General features: G+C 33.1%; 1 protein-coding gene across 1 annotated transcript in view; it reads right to left on the bottom strand.

The window, feature by feature from the left end:
* Nucleotides 1–18,955, bottom strand: part of LOC134847715 (potassium channel subfamily T member 1-like) — a 70,438-nt gene that overhangs the window by 18,876 nt on the left and 32,607 nt on the right. Inside the window, exons 12-14 of the mRNA XM_063864899.1 lie at nt 2,127–2,344; nt 1,436–1,585; nt 671–939 (exon numbers count right to left, since the gene is read on the bottom strand). Coding sequence (XP_063720969.1) covers nt 671–939; nt 1,436–1,585; nt 2,127–2,344 — 637 coding nt within the window. The remainder of the gene's footprint in view (nt 1–670; nt 940–1,435; nt 1,586–2,126; nt 2,345–18,955) is intronic.

Raw genomic sequence — 18,955 nt, 5'->3', positions numbered from 1 at the left:
TTTTTGATTTTCATGATTGACTCCTGTTGAGATTTTTTCGAAAATAAGTTTTTCAAGTACTAGAAATATTCTAGAGAAAACTGATTGGTTGGTATTTTGATATTAATTGCTTGTTGCTATCTTTGAAGATGGAAATGTTATCGCTTCATTTCCGTGATACGAACTGTATAGCACTTTACGCAAAACCGTCTTTGTATTAGGGTTAAAGCATGCAATTTTTTTTATTACGTGCATGGATTGGTAACAGCTGGCTCAACCTCGAGCAACGAGCACGAATCATAATGGTGCCTCGAGCCCCCGTTTTTAATTGAGGGGCGGCAACCTTAGCCACTTTATCAACGCTCCTCAAATAGACATCACATGCAATTTAAATATAAAATATACTTATCTATGTACCCAGTTTTAAAATACGACCGCCTTTTTAGAACTCGTAAATGTCACTCATACAAACTACTTGAAGTGATCTTTTTGGAATTTGGTTCTTCCCATAAAACTGTTTTCGAACTAATTTGTGGTTTTAAAAGGCTGTACATTGAAACCAATTATGCTTGGATCATGCTAATCAGACCTACTTGACAAGTTTTGTCCCATTTGGACACGATCAACCAACACGTGACAAATAAAATTTCACAGATGGAGAAAAACAAGCCTGAATGTGGCTTCGACTAACTTCCTCGCTGCTTGTCATGCAAGATTGTTCTCTCCGTCTGCACGGTCTCTCTCCTCCCCACAGCTCCCGCTGCTCCCCCTCCCCCTGGCGTGACCTGCCCCAATATGCCTCCTGCAGCAGCTGCTGGCTCCTCTATGATCTTCGTCTCCTCCTCCCCCGTGATGTTGAAGAAGTAGCAGGTGTCCTCAGCAGTGAGGATGTATTTGGGCCCTGGATTCAGCACTATCTTCTTCCCTGCTGGTCTCACTCCAATCAACATACAGCCATATCTAAAACCATTGTGTTTTGCATATGAGCATAAAAATCTAAACTAAGTTCATCTTATAGACTAAACATCCGGAGAAAAACATGCTACAGGTTTGTTAATTTTACTCGCATACTTATTTCATGTTATTTTACCATATCTAAAACAAATTATTAGCTCAAATTTATCACCAGCATACAACATTTAAACTGGCTTAACACCTCAGGGTCATCAGAGAAACACCTGCAAACTAGAAATTGGTGGTTTTATTTTCTATCTAAAACAAGGCTTTACGTGTCCCAACACACCCCCCCCCCCCCCCCCCCCCACCCCACCCCGACACTTGGTCTTCGTGTTAACAATACTATTTTTATTTTTGAAAAAAAAGTTGGCATGAAAATTATACCCAGTTCCGAATACATTTGGTCTGAATACATTCAGTTGTCATAGAAAACTAACTTCTGTCTGTAGTCAGAAGACAGTAGAAGAGTCCCAAAATAACATTTATTCAGACCACTCACTTGCGGTGGGATACCATGGCGGCATGTGTGAATGAGGATCCGACGAACTCGTGAAAGAACTTGCTGCAGTCCACTCTCTTGTCGTAGATCTCCTGAGCTGTGCTCCGCCCGAACAGCCGCTCCCACTCCTGACTAGCCTTGCTCACGTCTCTACATTCAAGAGATGTACCATTAATTTTTCTTATATATCTCAAATGTTCTCACTTTTTTACCCCAAGATTTCATATTTCCCATTTTTACAGTTGTTTAACGAGTTGTTATGACTAAATGTGTGATGTTAGGAGTACAGCCCCTTATTCTTATCGCGGGAGAATAAATGGCAGAAATTTTTCATCCAATCGAAAATTTTTAAACTTTCCAAAACTCTGATTGAAATGAAGGGTTTTCTTTGAAGTTTCTGAATGAGACAAGTTTGAGGATTGAGGAGAACAAAATTAGAAGAAAAAAACATGATCATCTGACGATAAGTACATCTGACGATAAGTTTTGAAGCCATGTAATTTCCCTTGTCAATAAATCGTCTTAATTTAACTTAACTTAATTCTATAGCTTTTAAGAATTAATTCAAGCTGTTTAAAAAAAGTTTTCAAAGTTGAATTCAAATTTGGGAGAAAATAGCCGAGCGCGCTCTCTCTCCCTCTCTCTCTCTCTCTCTCTCTCTCTCTCTCTCTCTCTCTCTCGTCTCTCGTACCTGCCCTCGAGGGTGTGAACGAGTAGACTGATGTAGGTGGACATGGCGGGACAGATGCAGTTGCTGGCCATCAGGGCATACTTCAGTTCTTCCTCACAGATGACGTAGTCTGCGAACTGCACGTGCACCTTACTCTCCGGGTTCAGAATCTGCACGAACAGGGGACAGTGGGGGGCGAAATCGTTGATGGACCATGCACGCAGAATTGTGGCCTCGTCCTGAACACAACAAAATACTTCAGCCTTCACCTATCTTTCTCACTCTAGCCCTCACCCCCCCCCTCACACCGGCAAATTAAAGCCTCACAAATCACAAAAATTGTACTATGTCGGATTTATTACTTTTTAATACGAGGATGTGGGGCTATAATGGGGAAGCCAACATTCATAGCATGAAATCAACTATACTAAGTCTGAAAATTTTTATCTCTGCAATGAAAACTTAGGTCAATAAAGTACTTTGACAATTTTTTTTCCAATAACAGAAAACACTAGAGGACTTCGGATTGACCGCCATACACCAGAAATGTTACTCATATAGGTTCATATATCGATTGTGTTAAAAAAAAGGCTAGTCATACAATTCTAATAAATAATCTATCAAAAAAATTTCTCAAAAAAATCTTCTCATTTTTGGTCTCAAAATAAGTTTTGTAAATTTTATCCAAAAAAATTGCATGCAAACTTATACTTTATTACCTTTAACAAAGGCCAGTTGCTCAAAAAACTTTAAAAAAACTGTCCAGGTTTGCTTTTATGTATTCAACGGAATTATATATTTTTAATTATTGGTACGAAACATTTCGGATTTCGGCTATTTAGGTTTACCGCGGTAAGAAACGTAATTTCGTGCAAATTCTCCAAATTTCTTCAATTTTCAGTTACAAAATCAACCTCTTAGGGCAATTTCAAAGAAAACGGCATTAAGTCAGATAATTCTACTTAAAACAATTTGCTTTTGCTGCAAGACATTTCCACATTACTGATTTTAAAAGTGTTTTCATATCAAAAATCAGCATAATAACTTTAATAAATAAAAAAAACTACATCATATAATGATGTTGAGAAAATCAAAACATAATCTGTATATAATATGTATTTACTCCGAACAAAATCTGTAGATAATCTGTGAGTAATCTCTAACTCATCTGTATATAATCTGTATAAAAAATTGTGGAACCTGATCCAAACTACATTTTATGATTGAATAAATTAGATATTTTACCACTGTAAAGCATTTAATATTAACCAATCATGATCCATCTAACTAACAACCCACTTATTTGTAAGTGCTGAAATTACTTGTAATTTCAGCACCAGAGAGATTTGAATTTAACTTAGAAATTAGTTGTCTCTCCAAGAAAACTTCAACAGCCGGAACAAACCAGTATACCCTAGATCTATTGAGCCTAGCAGAGACTAGTTAAACACCCTGAGACTAGAAAGTATAAGAGTAAGATTAGGATCGGTATTAGACTAAGAAGTTGCACGAATCTATCCGGCCGAAAATAAGATAGCGTGACGAGCAGACGGTGTACCCTATCCGAAATTACTCTATGAGTTAACCACATCGGTCTTAACTCATCTGGTGCGACCATAAGTCTCAAATAAGACCTTAATAGCTTAGAATTAACCAAAATATAGATTAGAATTTAGACAAAACATTTTTAAAATGTTATACGACAATAATTTAATCGAAATGTCTCTACGACTCAATAGATCAGAGCCGATATTCCGAACGATAACAGAACTACCCGGAATTGGAAGAAGACCTCGAACAATAGACGACATACAACAAAGTAGAAACTTACCAAATAGTGTTATGATCGTACGGCAAAAGCCAACACAAACTTTTATATTTAGAATCTTATTAGCAATGAATTTAAATTTTCATTCGCAAACATAAAATTTTGAAGTCAATCTTCATGATAATTTCAGGCGCTAAACAAAATTATTAATATACAATAACGATTGATAAAAAGATCTCAGATCGTTTTCTTAATTTCTGCAGTCTTATATAAAACATGTTTGAACAATATTTATTGAAAATGAAAATAAAAATTAGTAGCATGACAATAAATTGTTAGTAATCATAAAATCATCTGTTGTTCCAGCTTTATCACCTAAACATAACAGCAATCATAAATTCACTAATATCATTGAAAAACTAAATCTTTTTCTTAAATAAATTTAAACAATTTTAAACTTAAATTTTCACTAAATTTAAAAAAAACAGATCATCAAGGCTTATCCTTGGATCTTAATTAATTTTCTTTTTCACTAAATTTAAAACCTGATCATCAAGGCCTATCCTTGGATCAAAAAGAACAATTTTGTTCTCCCCCACTCACTTAGCAAGTATCTAACGACCTCAAACGTCGATTCACTATCCAACCCTTCCACACGACCCAAGATTAATAGAAATTTTTAAATAAAACTAACCATTCAAATTAAGATAAACAGTGAAGAATTTCGGTTGTTCATCCTTCACTTGAACCCTCCTCTTACCAGACCCAGGATAAATCTTAGACTTAGTAAGTTTAAAATAGTATCTAACGAACTACTTGCGTTCTAATTATACCTGAACCTTGTGGATCGATTTACTATTCTTCAACCCTTGAACACAATCACTACCCCTAAGTAAGATTAAATAAGTTAACACCTTAGCTTAGACTAGCCACGAGAAAGTAAAAAATCATTCTTCGGAATTGATATACTTTTCTCTCCAACCCTGAACAAAAAGACCCAGGTTAAGCTAACCAAAAAATCGTAAGGACTAACATTCTAAGAAAAAAGAAATCACCTTACAACTTTTTGCATCCCTCATCCTAAACCTTATGTCATTCAAAAATCTAGGAAATAAACAAACAATCGTTTTACACAACTGCGAGATAGATAACCAAAAATACGACCTTGTAATCACACCTCATACACAAGCAGTTGGATACATTAGAACAAAACGACTAACAATGAAAAGAAAAATAATAAACAAACAAAGACAAATCACACGAAAAAGATTTTCAAAAAATAGAAACGCATTTTCAGAATCAGAAGCCAGCAATTTAGATGAACTCTACAAATTAAAGGAATCAATTGATAAAAATTGTCCCATTCACGATCAATTATATTTTTCTGATTCAGAAACAACTTCAAATTCATCAAAAAGAGGAAAAAGAAGAATAAAAAAGCAATATAAACACAAACCAGTACACTTGTATAATTGGAATCAACCAATTAGACACATCGATAGTTATATATTAACAGTCATTAAACGAAAAAATGAGCCACAGCCACACTCGAAGTGACGATAGTCCAGATGACGAAGAGGTTTACCCCTTCCTCATAGATGCACCCGATAATAGAGGGCAACATGACTTTTGCAAGAATTTACTCTAAAATTTGTTTGAACCCGGAATCAGCCCATGCAAAGCAGAATTCCCAGATGTAAAATTCAAAAGACAAATTATTGAACATTATCTGAAAGATATATGTAATTTAACACAACAATACGGAATCTACACCATAGAATTCGGCACACCAAATCCGAATCATCGGAAATATGTAATTCAAACAGACGATCTTGAATTAGAATTTTCAAAAGTATTCTTAGAATATATTGAAAGCATACAAAATCATAATTCACAAAGAGCAAACTCCATATTCACTAACGAAGTTTTTGCAATAATATATACCTATATTTCTATATTGGAAAAAACAGAATTTCATATTATCTCACCAGCTGAAACATCCAAACATACAAAAGTACGACAGGAAATCACATTGTTTTCAACTTTCCTACATATAATCAAAGAAAATTTCACTAAAGACGATGTTTCACAACACACAAAACGTGACTTACAAAAAATTTTGGCATGGTTTATAATAGATTATTTCACACATAATATAGACTTAATTTCACAAGCAAGAAAAAATTTCAGACCTCAAAATCCAAATGATGATACTGCCATTACAGAACAGTCAGACTACGTTTGGGACCCTGAATGGTCTCATCATGCATTTATAAACATTCCACTATCAATCTCAAGTCAAGCAATAACTACAATATCTTACCAAAGAGATTATGTAAAAGTAGTACCACTAACCATTGATGCAACAACATTAAACTACAACACATTTTACCCGATACACGAAATAACAGTTTAAATTCGACCGTCATACATAATGAAAACCTTAATGGAACTAGAAATCTTACGCAACAAGATAACCAAACACCATCACACTTCATAAATGAAGAAATTGTCCAAACAACAACAACTACACAACAAAGTATTTCACCAATACATCCAAATTTAACAACACCAAAAAATACAAATAGTTCATTGGCACAAGTAACCTTACAATCAACCGTTAAACCTTCGGTTGCTCCAAAATATTCACAAATGGATTATCAAACATGTAGACCTATGACAGTACCATCAAAACCACGAAGAACGTTCACAAGAAACACTTTTGCAGAACATAATTCTAATTATGCACATTCATCAAAAACAAACTATCCCCCACGAAAGACTAATAATAATCATGTGTGTTCTCACTATTGGGATAACCCAATAACAACAACCAACTCAGTAAATTTTCGGACTAATTCACATCCTCCACAGGACCATAGTGAAAATTATCCATTCTTTCAACAAAATAAAAATAAAAAGCAAGCACCTCATCAAACGGTTTACTTATCATCTGATGATGATTATTTACAACCAGACATTTTTGCACCATATACCCAATAATATCGCAAACAAGGATCGCGACGACCTCACACATATAATAGAATTTTTTCTCCAAATCCAACAGATACACGAAGTCAACAACCAATCCATATGTCAAATCCAATAAATACACAATCTTTTCAACCAATTCAACCACAAAACCCAATGACTATTCACTCGTATCAACCAACTCAAATGCAAAATGAAATACCACTCCCATATTACCTTCAGCAACACGAAATAACAAAAAATCAACTTTCAAATTTTTCGCAAATGCCAAACGCCGCAGAGTCACTACAGATGACAATGAATCCATACCTTATGGGTGGATCATCAATAACATCAAACAAACCACTAATGGTATTCACAGGAACAGACCCTGAATATTCTGTAGAAGATTATTTAAACGCAGTAACAGCAAATTTTATTTTAAATATAGGACCTGAACCAATTAATACGCCACTACATCAAAATTGGATACATCGACGCACAGCGTTGATACAAACAACCTTAGATGGCGCAGCTCAAAAATTGTTTTCAGTATTACCTATAGAAAGAAAATCAGACTGGAAAAGATTTACACAAGAATTTTCAAAAATGTTCGACTCCGAAAGAAATAAACAACACCAAAGAGTTTTATGTAATGAAATTCGCAGATTACCAAATGAAACCATCAAACAATTAGCAGTACGTATCCAAACACTAGTTCGAAAAGCATATTCATTAAATACACATGACTATAAAAACACAAAAATGACAGAAATTTTAATGATGACCTTAACACCTCAATTAAGGAAAATAGCATTAAAAAAGAGAGCATCTCATCCTTCTTCAATTCGAGAGCCAGATTTAGATTTTCGAACACTAGTAGACAAACTAGAGCAAGCGGAAATTACAATGAAACTTGAAGAAACAGAAAATCTAAAACTACAATATGTTAATCGAATTGAAACAAACACTACAAATATCAATAACATACAGGAATCAGATACAGACTTAGTTGAAAAAATTACTGAAATACTAAATATTTACGAAAAACACCCAAATTTTAAAGGCAAACCATCTTTCAAAAATGGTGAAATTATTGCCGACGATACGGACATAGTATATCCGAATATAGACAAAAGCAACAAGAGAACCAAAACAAACCTCAAAAATATAAAGAGCCAAATAAATCATTCTATCAGTACATGAAGAAAGATCAAAATCTACCAAACAAAAATGTATACAGTAACAACAGTTCAGGAAAACCACTTCCGAACAACACCAGTTACACAAGGAATCAATCACCATATAACTCAAGTTATAGAGGAAGATCACCAGAACGAAGAAATACACAGAATTCTTCACAAAATCATTATAATAGATCAAATAGTCGAAATAACTATTCAAGATCAAATTCAAATGCAACACAATTTGTTTCTAGATTCAATTCACAATCAAACCCAAGAAATAAACACTATTCCAATAATCAATCACGAAATTCATCATATAACAGAAATAGAAACTATTCACATAATCGAAATAGAAGTTATTCAAACAATCGAAATCAGAATTACTCAAACAATCGATCAAAAAATAATTCATATAACAGATCAAACTATCATAGATCAATTAATAATTATCAAAACAGATCACGGAATAATTCACAAAATCGAAATTCAAGTTATACTAATCAATATAGAAATTATTCCCAATCACCACATAGGAATAATAACCATTATAATAATTCTAAACATCGATACAGAAGTAGTACACCAAAAGATCAAAGTCATATTAATCAAGTACAGTCAAATGAAGAAACAACATCAGACCCCCCAGGTATTGATGACACAGGAAATAACGAACTACAACTAAATCAAAAAAAACTGTGAATCATCAGACACAGAAAGTGATACAGAAAATACCATCTCCATAAATATGATAGAAGTCGAAAACGACTACGAACCTATCATATATGAACAACCTTTTACATCACATAAATATGAAAATCAATTGGAACTCCTTCACAATTATTACATTGAACCCATCAATACTACACAAACTGCACAAGAAATAAGAGAAATTAACACGGCAAGTAAACCCAACGAAAACGACAAAACAAAATGTTTAAATACAAATCATATCTATCAAAATATACAAAAAGAACAACGCAGAGAAAAAATTTGGACAATAACATTTCTCTTAGAAAGTCCAAGAAACAAAGAATTTCAACCACCAGATCTTGAAATTGATTTTTTAATTGATTCAGGAGCAGAATCAAACATAATTAGCATTCCCTCATGGAATGAAATCAAAACATTACACCCAAAATTAACACCTCTTGCAACCTTTAGTAAACTAGCAACAGCACAAGGATCAACATTAATAAATTATGGAAAAGTTCAATTATTCCTCCTCCCCACAAGAACAATGGAGCAAAATAAAATTCTAAACAAACCATTTAAACAAATATTTCATATTACTGATATTAAACACAATATCATTGGTATACCATTTATATCTAAATATATACCAACAATCAACATCTTGAATAGTAAACTACTAATCAAAGATAAGTACACAAAAACAAAAGATACAGCTCTAACATTTTTTCAAAGATTAAATAAACAACCACCATTCTTTTCAAAATTTTATCCAATTTATAACCAACAACGGAAACACCTGAAACCACTATCAGGAAACATATATAACTTTTCAATAAAACAAGTTCACCAATATGACAAAAGTAAAAAAAAACAACAACTCTTTATGTCAGACTTTGAGTTTAAACCTATTCATAAGTTTTTCAAAATCACGATTTCATCTATAAGATATTTGAAAAATACGAACTCAGACATCATTTCGCTACATGTGTATAACAACACACCGTACCAAGTAACTTTACCCTTAGGACTTTTAGGATATTGCGAAACAAACGCTACAATATCACCCGTACATGAAAAAGCATACCGCGTAAATAATATACTCCAATTATTAGATATTTGTCAATCCACAATTCTTAACGAAGAACTATCCATAAATAGTATAATAAGCAATGAAAAAGGAACACAGATTATTTCACAAAAACACCATATTTTAAACCAACATTCAATATAACAAATTACACAAAAGAACAACAACAATTGTTTAACTTTGAACACTCACAAATTACACAAATCGAATTTGAAGAACTAGCAAAACAACTGTTAAAATATTCAACAGTCTATGCAACATCAAAACTTGATGTTGGGCAAATCAGTTATCACTCCATCTCCCGTTAAAAACTGACGCAGTTTTCAAAAAACAAAGAGCAAGCAAAGTACCAATTCATTTACACGATAAGGTAAAAAAATTACTGGATATTTTAGAACAAAACAAATTTATCTCACCAAAAGGTAGCACATTTATTAACCCTGTTATCATCCTAGCAAAAGGAGAATCATTAAAAATAGTTTTAGACGCTAGATATCTCAATTCACTAATAGACGAATCAAAATGCAATTGGCCTATTGAACCAATACAAGTTATTTTAACAAAAATATACGGAAAATACTTTACAACCGCAGATATGAATAGCGCATACAATCAAATGCCACTAGATGAACAATCACGACGTTTAACACAATTTGTTATTGGAAATCAACAATATGAATTCAATCGCCTCTTCTATGGAATATCCATAGGACCAGCAGCATTTTCAGCTTTTATGAGCAAAATTTTTAGACCACTAATACTTAAGAAAAAAGCAATCACCTATTTAGACGATGTTTTTATGCAATCACAGACAAAAGAAGAAATGTTTACAGTTTTAGAACACTATCATAAAATACTTCAGAACAAAAATCTGAAGGCCGCCCCCGATAAATCACACTTCTTTTTAACACGAGTTAAATTTTTAGGACATAACATAGAAAAAAACACAATCACTCCATTAAAATCACGCATTGATGCTATTCAAAAACTTCAACCACCAACAAACAAAAAGAAAATCCAAGAATTCCTTGGAATGTTAAATTTCTTAAGCAAGTACGTTTACAAAATGCAATTATATTTAAGACCATTCTATAATACCCTCAGACAGCAAAATTATTTTGAATGAACCATTGAACATCAAACACGATTTGAAGAAATTAAAAAACTTTTAACTGAACAAATTTCAAACACAATCCCAGATCCAAATCAACCATTCTACGCAATGTGCGATGCTTCAAATTTTGGCATCGGCGCAGCATTACTACAATCACACAGTTGTACAAATAAAATGAACCTTATATCAGCAAATTCCCAATTATTCAGTAAAGCAGAGCTACGACTCTCAGCTCTAATGAGAGAATGTATAGCTATAATTTATACACTTACAGAATATGAATTTCTAATACTTGGATCAAAACATCCAACAGTTCTATTCACAGATCATAAACCAATCATTTTTCTCTTTACACAAAAGTCAAATCCAAATCATCGAGTTTATAGATTTCAATTAATACCAATAAAATTTCCAAACTTACATATAGTTTGGACAGCAGGAAAGAATCTTGCATTACCAGATACATTAAGTCGAAATACACCACCTGAATTACTTACACGAAAAACTACAGTTGAAATACCTAAAAATATAAAATTTTACCTTGCAAAAGACGAAACATCACCCCGACTAGAATGCAAATATGCAGTAAAAACTGACATTGAACAATCACAAATAAATAATCTCCAACACTTCCCACTTTATTTAGATTGCCAAAATAATCACTACGAAGTTGATCTACTTGGAACATCAACTTTCAAACCAATTCCATACTCACAATGGATACAAAATAACACTCAACAAAAACGAATAAAACACCATTCGCAAAAAAAAGACCTTTTTCCGTTAATTGAAAAAGAAAATTTAACTGATAAAATAAATTTATCAGGACCAAAAACAAATGATTCAAAATACACAATAAACAAGTTTTTCCATGACCCACTTGACACAATTCCCTTATCTAAATTAGAAATTGAAAACATTTTTCTCCCTCCAACAGATAAAATTACAATTAATAGTTTGAAACAATATCAAAATCTTGACCCAGTAATTAGACAACTAAAATCATGGCACAAATACAAAACTAAGCCCGTAAAGGCAGATACCACAATTTTAGGAAATAAAACACTCCTCCGATATTTTCGAAAATTTAATAATACAACAATTAACGAAAACACATACCTTCTAGAATATCATTTAAACGACTCTACAGTTCCCTGTCTCCCTTTAAGTATGATTCTAATAGCTTTTAACATTTCACATACACAAAACATTAAAGGACACTCTGGAACAGAGAAAACATATTCAAATTTTACACAAAATTTTTACTTCCCGAATGCACCGATTTGGATAAAAGTACTATGCAATGATTGTATAGTATGTCAGCTAAATAAACCTTATCCAAATCAAAAACAAATAGCACAACAACAAGATTTTAAAGGACAAAGTTTATATTTTAACCACCGTATATCATTCGATACAAAAGGACCAATTTCACCATCCTCTGAAGGAAACTCCTACATTATGGTAATAGTTGACGCATTTACACATTATGTAGCACTCAACCCAGTACCACATTGTAACGCTTATTATGCTTACACAACACTTTACGAACACTGGATAGCCAAATTCGGATTACCCGAAATCTTAGTTACAGACAATGGTACAGAGTTCATAAATAATGAAATCATCACATTATGTCATTTATACAACATTAAACACAAACCGCATACATCTCATGCACCTTGGACAAACGGTTTAGTCGAAGGTATGAACCGTTCACTACAAGAATATCTTAGATGTATCATAAATGGAAATGATACAAGATACACAGAATGGTCAGCAGATGTAAAATTATTCCCCTTAGCATATAATTCACAAATTACGACAACTCTAGGAATGTCACCATACGAAATGGTTTTTAATCTAAAGCCACGTAAACCAATTATGTTTACAGCAAACTCTCATAAAAATACACAAGGTCATTGCCAACCAAATAAAGACTCAATTTGTTATAACCTACCTTTACACACACATGATGAAGATCATTTTCATCACCCACAAATCCTTAAATTAGCCTCCGGTACACACACCGATTGGATTTTAAATAGAGATAAAAAATACAATGAAATTTACCAAAAATTAACAAAAAAATTGTTACAAAGGCAGAACATTAACGAACAAATAAATTCACGCTTTACACCAGCCTCAGATTTAAAAATTGGAACATTTGTCTTAATACCTAATTTTAATACCCAAAAAGGAATTTCTAAAAAATTGCAACCCCTTCGTAAGGGAACATACCAAATAATCACAGACTTAACATATAAAATCACCGATTCAGACAAAAAAGAAATTGTTCAACATAGAAACAAGCTATTGCCTTAGTACCCAAAAGAATACGCACTACGCGAACTAACTCAATCATATTCTTTCACAGGTTTAAAAGTTATTCAAAATCACCCACATATGGAAAATGAAATAAATGAACAAAACGACATTCACCTTGAAAAACAAAATAAAAAACCAACTACAACCAAAAACAATACAAAAAAGCTAGATCAAAAAACACATAAAAAAGAAAGGAAAAATAGAAAAATGATAGAAAAAATTATACCTGAAGAACAAGTTGAGAAATCAGAACATAGAGAGTCATCACGACTTAGAAATCAACCACGTAAAAACTACAAAATATTCATCCCACAATCTAAAATATTAAAGTAAGTTGAATTTCAAAAACAGCTTTAATTTTAAATTTAATACTATTTGCACCATTGAAACATTTTGAACTTTCATTTTTCAAAATAACATGCTGCAAACACGCAGCGATTCTAATTCAAAATTAGCCAAAAGGATTCATTCAATCCGTCACCTTATATAACTCTAACACAAACCAATTAGTCGAAAGATATTAAACTCCAGGCATATCTATAACTATAATTTTACAACCTCCAGGTCAAAAATAAGCAACCTGCTAAAACTTGACAACTAAAATAAATACCACCATAATATCATAACCCTCCCTTATCTAATAACGCAAAAATCAACAATATTTTCCCAATTCAGACCACAAAAACCCCCCAAACAAAAATGTTAAATTAGCCTAAAGTAAAAGTACGACCATACTAATTTAGCCTAAAGTACAAAAATCTCAAAAATACCCCAGATCAACTGACAAATAAAAATAAAGCAAAGAAGACCTCCCAAACACCATAAAATTCGCCCCCAACAATTTTTCACAAAACTCAACCCACTTGTCAAAAAATCAATAAATAATTCGACCACACATGAAAATCGCCCCAAATAACAAAAAATATTCGACCAAGAAGCCATTTCTTAAATGCTCTTCTCTCAATCAGTCAACATAATTTTCAACATTTTCATAAACTTTTTAGCAATACTTAAACTTTTATTCATTTTCCTCTTTGATACTTTTGAAGCTTTTATAATAATTTTAATCATTTTTTTGCAATATTTTTTAAATTTTCTACTCCCTATTTGAATTATATCTCCAACTTTCCCAAGTCATTGATCATATTCAAAGGTACGAAAACCCAAAATTTATTTAAATGATACGAACCATTTTTAGTAGAACAGATATTTTTTTACTATTTGTAATTTTCATAACATTTTTATCACCCTTAATATTGACAATATGCAAATGTATAAAGAAGGCAATCATAACATTCGCCTTAGCATCAATCCTTTTAATTCTTTTTCTTGAAGAATACTACAATAAACATAAATTTTTTCACTAAAAGAAATCAATCAAAAAACCCTCAAAAATTGCTAACCAACAATCACACAGCCAGTCTTCACCGCCATCATCCCAAAAAAACCAGACAATACCTACAACTACCCAAAACCCCCAAACATCCACACGAAATTCTTTCCAAGATAACCCATACACTTTTGAAGAACGACACGCTCGCTTATCTGAGCCATTAGAACCAGTTCAGCGACAGGCACCTCTAAGTGAACCAACATATAACTTGTACCCAACACTACCACAAGAATTAAGTAGAATAAGAAATATTAGTCAAAACCAAAATACAGTTGAAATAAATAGACAAATTATACATCCACGACGAAATAGAAATTTTCAAACCCCTCGAGTTCGTTTTGATATACCCCAATCCCCATCACCAACTACTCCGGAAAACCCAATTAGCATATTACCGGAAACCCCTACACTTCTTTCACAACGTAGCACCTCAAGTCTACCCTCAGATTACCTAGGTTCAACACCAACATCTGAACAAATACGTGAAAATCCCTTTAACCCCCCAAACCAAACATCACGACTACCATATTGGACAACGCAATCATTCACACAAGGTGAACCAAATTTAATAAATAATCCAATAGATATTTCTACGGATACAACAACATCATCATCACTACCAGAAACATTATCACTACCGTCAACACCATCAATAAGCCAGATTTCACCGACGCCTTTCCCTTTAATTTTCCCAAATAACCTCGACGCTAGATATCGAGAACAATCATCAACAAATATCCCTTTAAGATTAGACTGGAACACATTCACAGCACCCCCACCATTATTTGGACAGCACCCAGAAAGTAACCGACTCCACAACTGGGCACTTCATAGATTACAGTATAGACAAGACATCCACGAAGACATTCGTGACCATAACATCCAAATACTCCAACAAAATAGTCTACAATTAAAATTTGAAATCACGGTTAAACTAAACAACATTGCTCAACATCCTTACCCATTAAAACCACCAAATATAATAGCTCAATCGCTACCACCACCATTTATAACAACTGAAGTAAAATATAAATACGACAGATATACCAAAAAGACAATTGGTTACATCACATTTTATAACCCGTAATCAGGATTATCATACACATGTATATTCTAAAATTATTAATATTTCTCCAACTCCTTTTTCTCATAATCTAAGATCAGAACATAAATCCTTCCCCCCGCACATGACCCCAAGACTTATTAGTAACACATTACGATTGTGAAGAAAATGAACAAAAAACACTACACAAATATGCAATAAATCAAGTATCACAATGCGAAACGGAACCACAAGCTATAGAAACTACAAATGTAATAGCGACACTATATTTAAAAGCCCGAGCATCAACCGTCATAGGATATAAATTTACAGCAACATTTTCCGAAAAGAAACTACATTGTTCACAAGTTTCTAACGGAAATAAAAACCGACTGGACCATGAATCATTCTACCAAAGTAATATAGAACGACTTCTACATTTAAATCCTGACGATTGTAAAAACGAACTACTCAGACTAAACATCACAAGAAATAAAAACACCGACAGAAAAATAGTATATTTTCAAGTCTTTGCCGATTCTGTACATCAAGCAGAACTTGAAAGATATCAAGGACACATTAAACTAGATGAAAAATACCCATACAACGGCGCACACGGAAGATTAACTTATGACATACACGATAAGCACTGGATACCACACATGGGTATAAATAATCCATCAAACTGCAAAGCAGACACAAAAAATAAAGGATATCAAGAAATAATGTTTTTCGATTGGAAAATACAACTCGAAAAAATACAACTCACACGAGATTTATCTGATAACACAATGATCTATCAAGGAATTAGACTACCTTGTAAAAACGATCAAGGTTATTTTGATCCTACAACACGGACACAAGCAACAATTGTTTGGTTTCCTGAAGATACATGTACAACATTTCAAGTAGCAAAAATACATGCTCGAATGATAAAATTTCACGAAAAATATTTTATACAATCAATTCCATATGAACAAGTCAATCCATCACGAAAACAAAGTACCAATTTTCGAAATATCCATAATATAAAAAATAAATTTACACGTTTTCAAATATATCAAGAAACAGAATTTGCATGCAAATACAGAAACCCACTTCACAAAACACAATATTCTGAAATATTAGTTGAATACGAAAAAGGTTTCGAAATGACCACTGGAAAAATAAAAATTGACCCCTATGCTACAAGTCATCCTCTACACGAAGGAACATCATATATACCAGTTAATTTTCAAAAAAGTAATGGTCAACCTGGTGGACATCTAAAGCCACATGACACTAGAAGCACACGTTTACAAGAACTATCACTAATGAATAATTCTTATTTTGGTAATATCCACTATGATATCCACTTAGATTTGAAATTAGACTACACGATTAGTCGAATTTTTCAAGAAATGTCACTCTCCAAATTAGAAACACTTCACCAACTATGCGAATTAGAAAGGACACAAATCCTACAATCACTTGCACTAGCAGTTTTAAAAATACCTACGCAGGATATTTACTATCAGGAAAAAGATCAAATTTTCTAGACTACGAAGGAAACATCTTATGGTTTTATACTTGTACCAAAAAAGTATCACCACTATATGTTTTTGAAGATAAAAGATGCTATAAAAGAATCCCTATCTTTTATAAAAATAAAGTACATTTTGTTGAAACACTTTCAAGAAGAACATATTTTTGAGATACCGCAGTCCCATGTGGATCAGAGAATAGCCACAATGTAGTACAATTGAACCCTGATGAAGATAAATATTATCTTCTTACCCCATACCCCACATTAATGCAATCACTCAAAAAAATTTCACCCGAAAGCATCCGAGCTATTGCTCGTAACCCAAATATTGATTTACAATCAATTGGAATATATTCAAAATCTGATATCCAACACCACTTTAGAACACAACAATTCCAGGAATTATTAACACAAATGGACACTATACAAAGACAATCAATTGACCAAAACTTACGCAAACTTGCCGAAACAGCAGGATTTGCACACATCTATACACAAGATTATAGCGGATATTTTAAAGACATTAAAGACTATATATATATCTAAACGGTGAAAAAAACAGACCACAAGATATTTCACCCATAAATATTTTTAGCTTTGTTACACTAAAAAATGAAATTCTCGAATTTCTAGGATGGCCCTATTATATCTTAGAAAAATTAACTATCTTATACGCAATGTTTAACTTTATAGGATTTCTTTTTTCACTTTTAAAAGGAATCTACAACACATGTGCTATACACACACAAGTAAATAGACAAGCAAGTGTAGCACGCATACTATTTGCAGGATTTTTTGGAATTTTTTCATCATCAATTAACAAAATTCTTCTAGACGCACAAATCAAAGAATATAATACAAAAATAGCAACAACACAGAACACGTACAACGAAGAACATAATAACACAGAAGTAACGCCTACAGTACCACAGCTGCCACCCTTACCACATAACCATCCATTATCCTTAGTCCCACGTAATTTCCGAAACCTAGCAATAACACATAACCCAAATTTTAGACCAAACATATCGTAAAGTCCCATACAACATATAATGACACATCATTCACAAGATGATAATACATATGAACAAATTATAGAACAACCCCATACCACCGCTTTTCAGTCTCAAAATAATATTTTTTTAGCCCACGATGAGCCGACAACTTGGATCCCTACACCGCTCAAATTCCCATCCAACCAACCTCAACACTCCAATCACAATAATCCAACTTTTTGCTTTCCCGCCACCCGATTTTCCAATTAGTAATATAACATCAAGCATGAATTCGGGTACTAATTCAGATATTTCAGTTTTATACTCCATTTCACAACTCAACAACCCTAATGTAGAAACCCCTGACGAATTTGCAGACTCCGAACTATCTCCATCCAATAATTTTCAAACCAACTCCTCAGTTTTTTCAAAGCCCCCTTTTCAACCAATCCCACCAAATAATCCACTCCCGCCCATTTCTACTCCCTCTTATGCTTCACAAGTAACCCCAACCTATTCTCCATTTCATTCCGACCGATCATCTAATTCTCCAGATACTCCCCAAATCTCCCAAGAACTAGATAGTTTTATCACCCTACAACAACAGCTAATACACCCTAACACCCTCACAATCAATCAAATTTCATCTACGATAGAATCCTCAAACCCACCTACTCCTACACCCTCCTCAGCCTATACTGCATCATTAGCACAATCATCAACATCCACCGAATCATTAACTAGCACT

Source organism: Symsagittifera roscoffensis, chromosome 6, assembly GCF_963678635.1.
Source record: "Symsagittifera roscoffensis chromosome 6, txSymRosc1.1, whole genome shotgun sequence".
NCBI lineage: Eukaryota > Metazoa > Xenacoelomorpha > Acoela > Convolutidae > Symsagittifera > Symsagittifera roscoffensis.
Note: the sequence above shows the minus strand (reverse complement) of the source record. Positions and strands in the feature narration are given on the sequence as shown.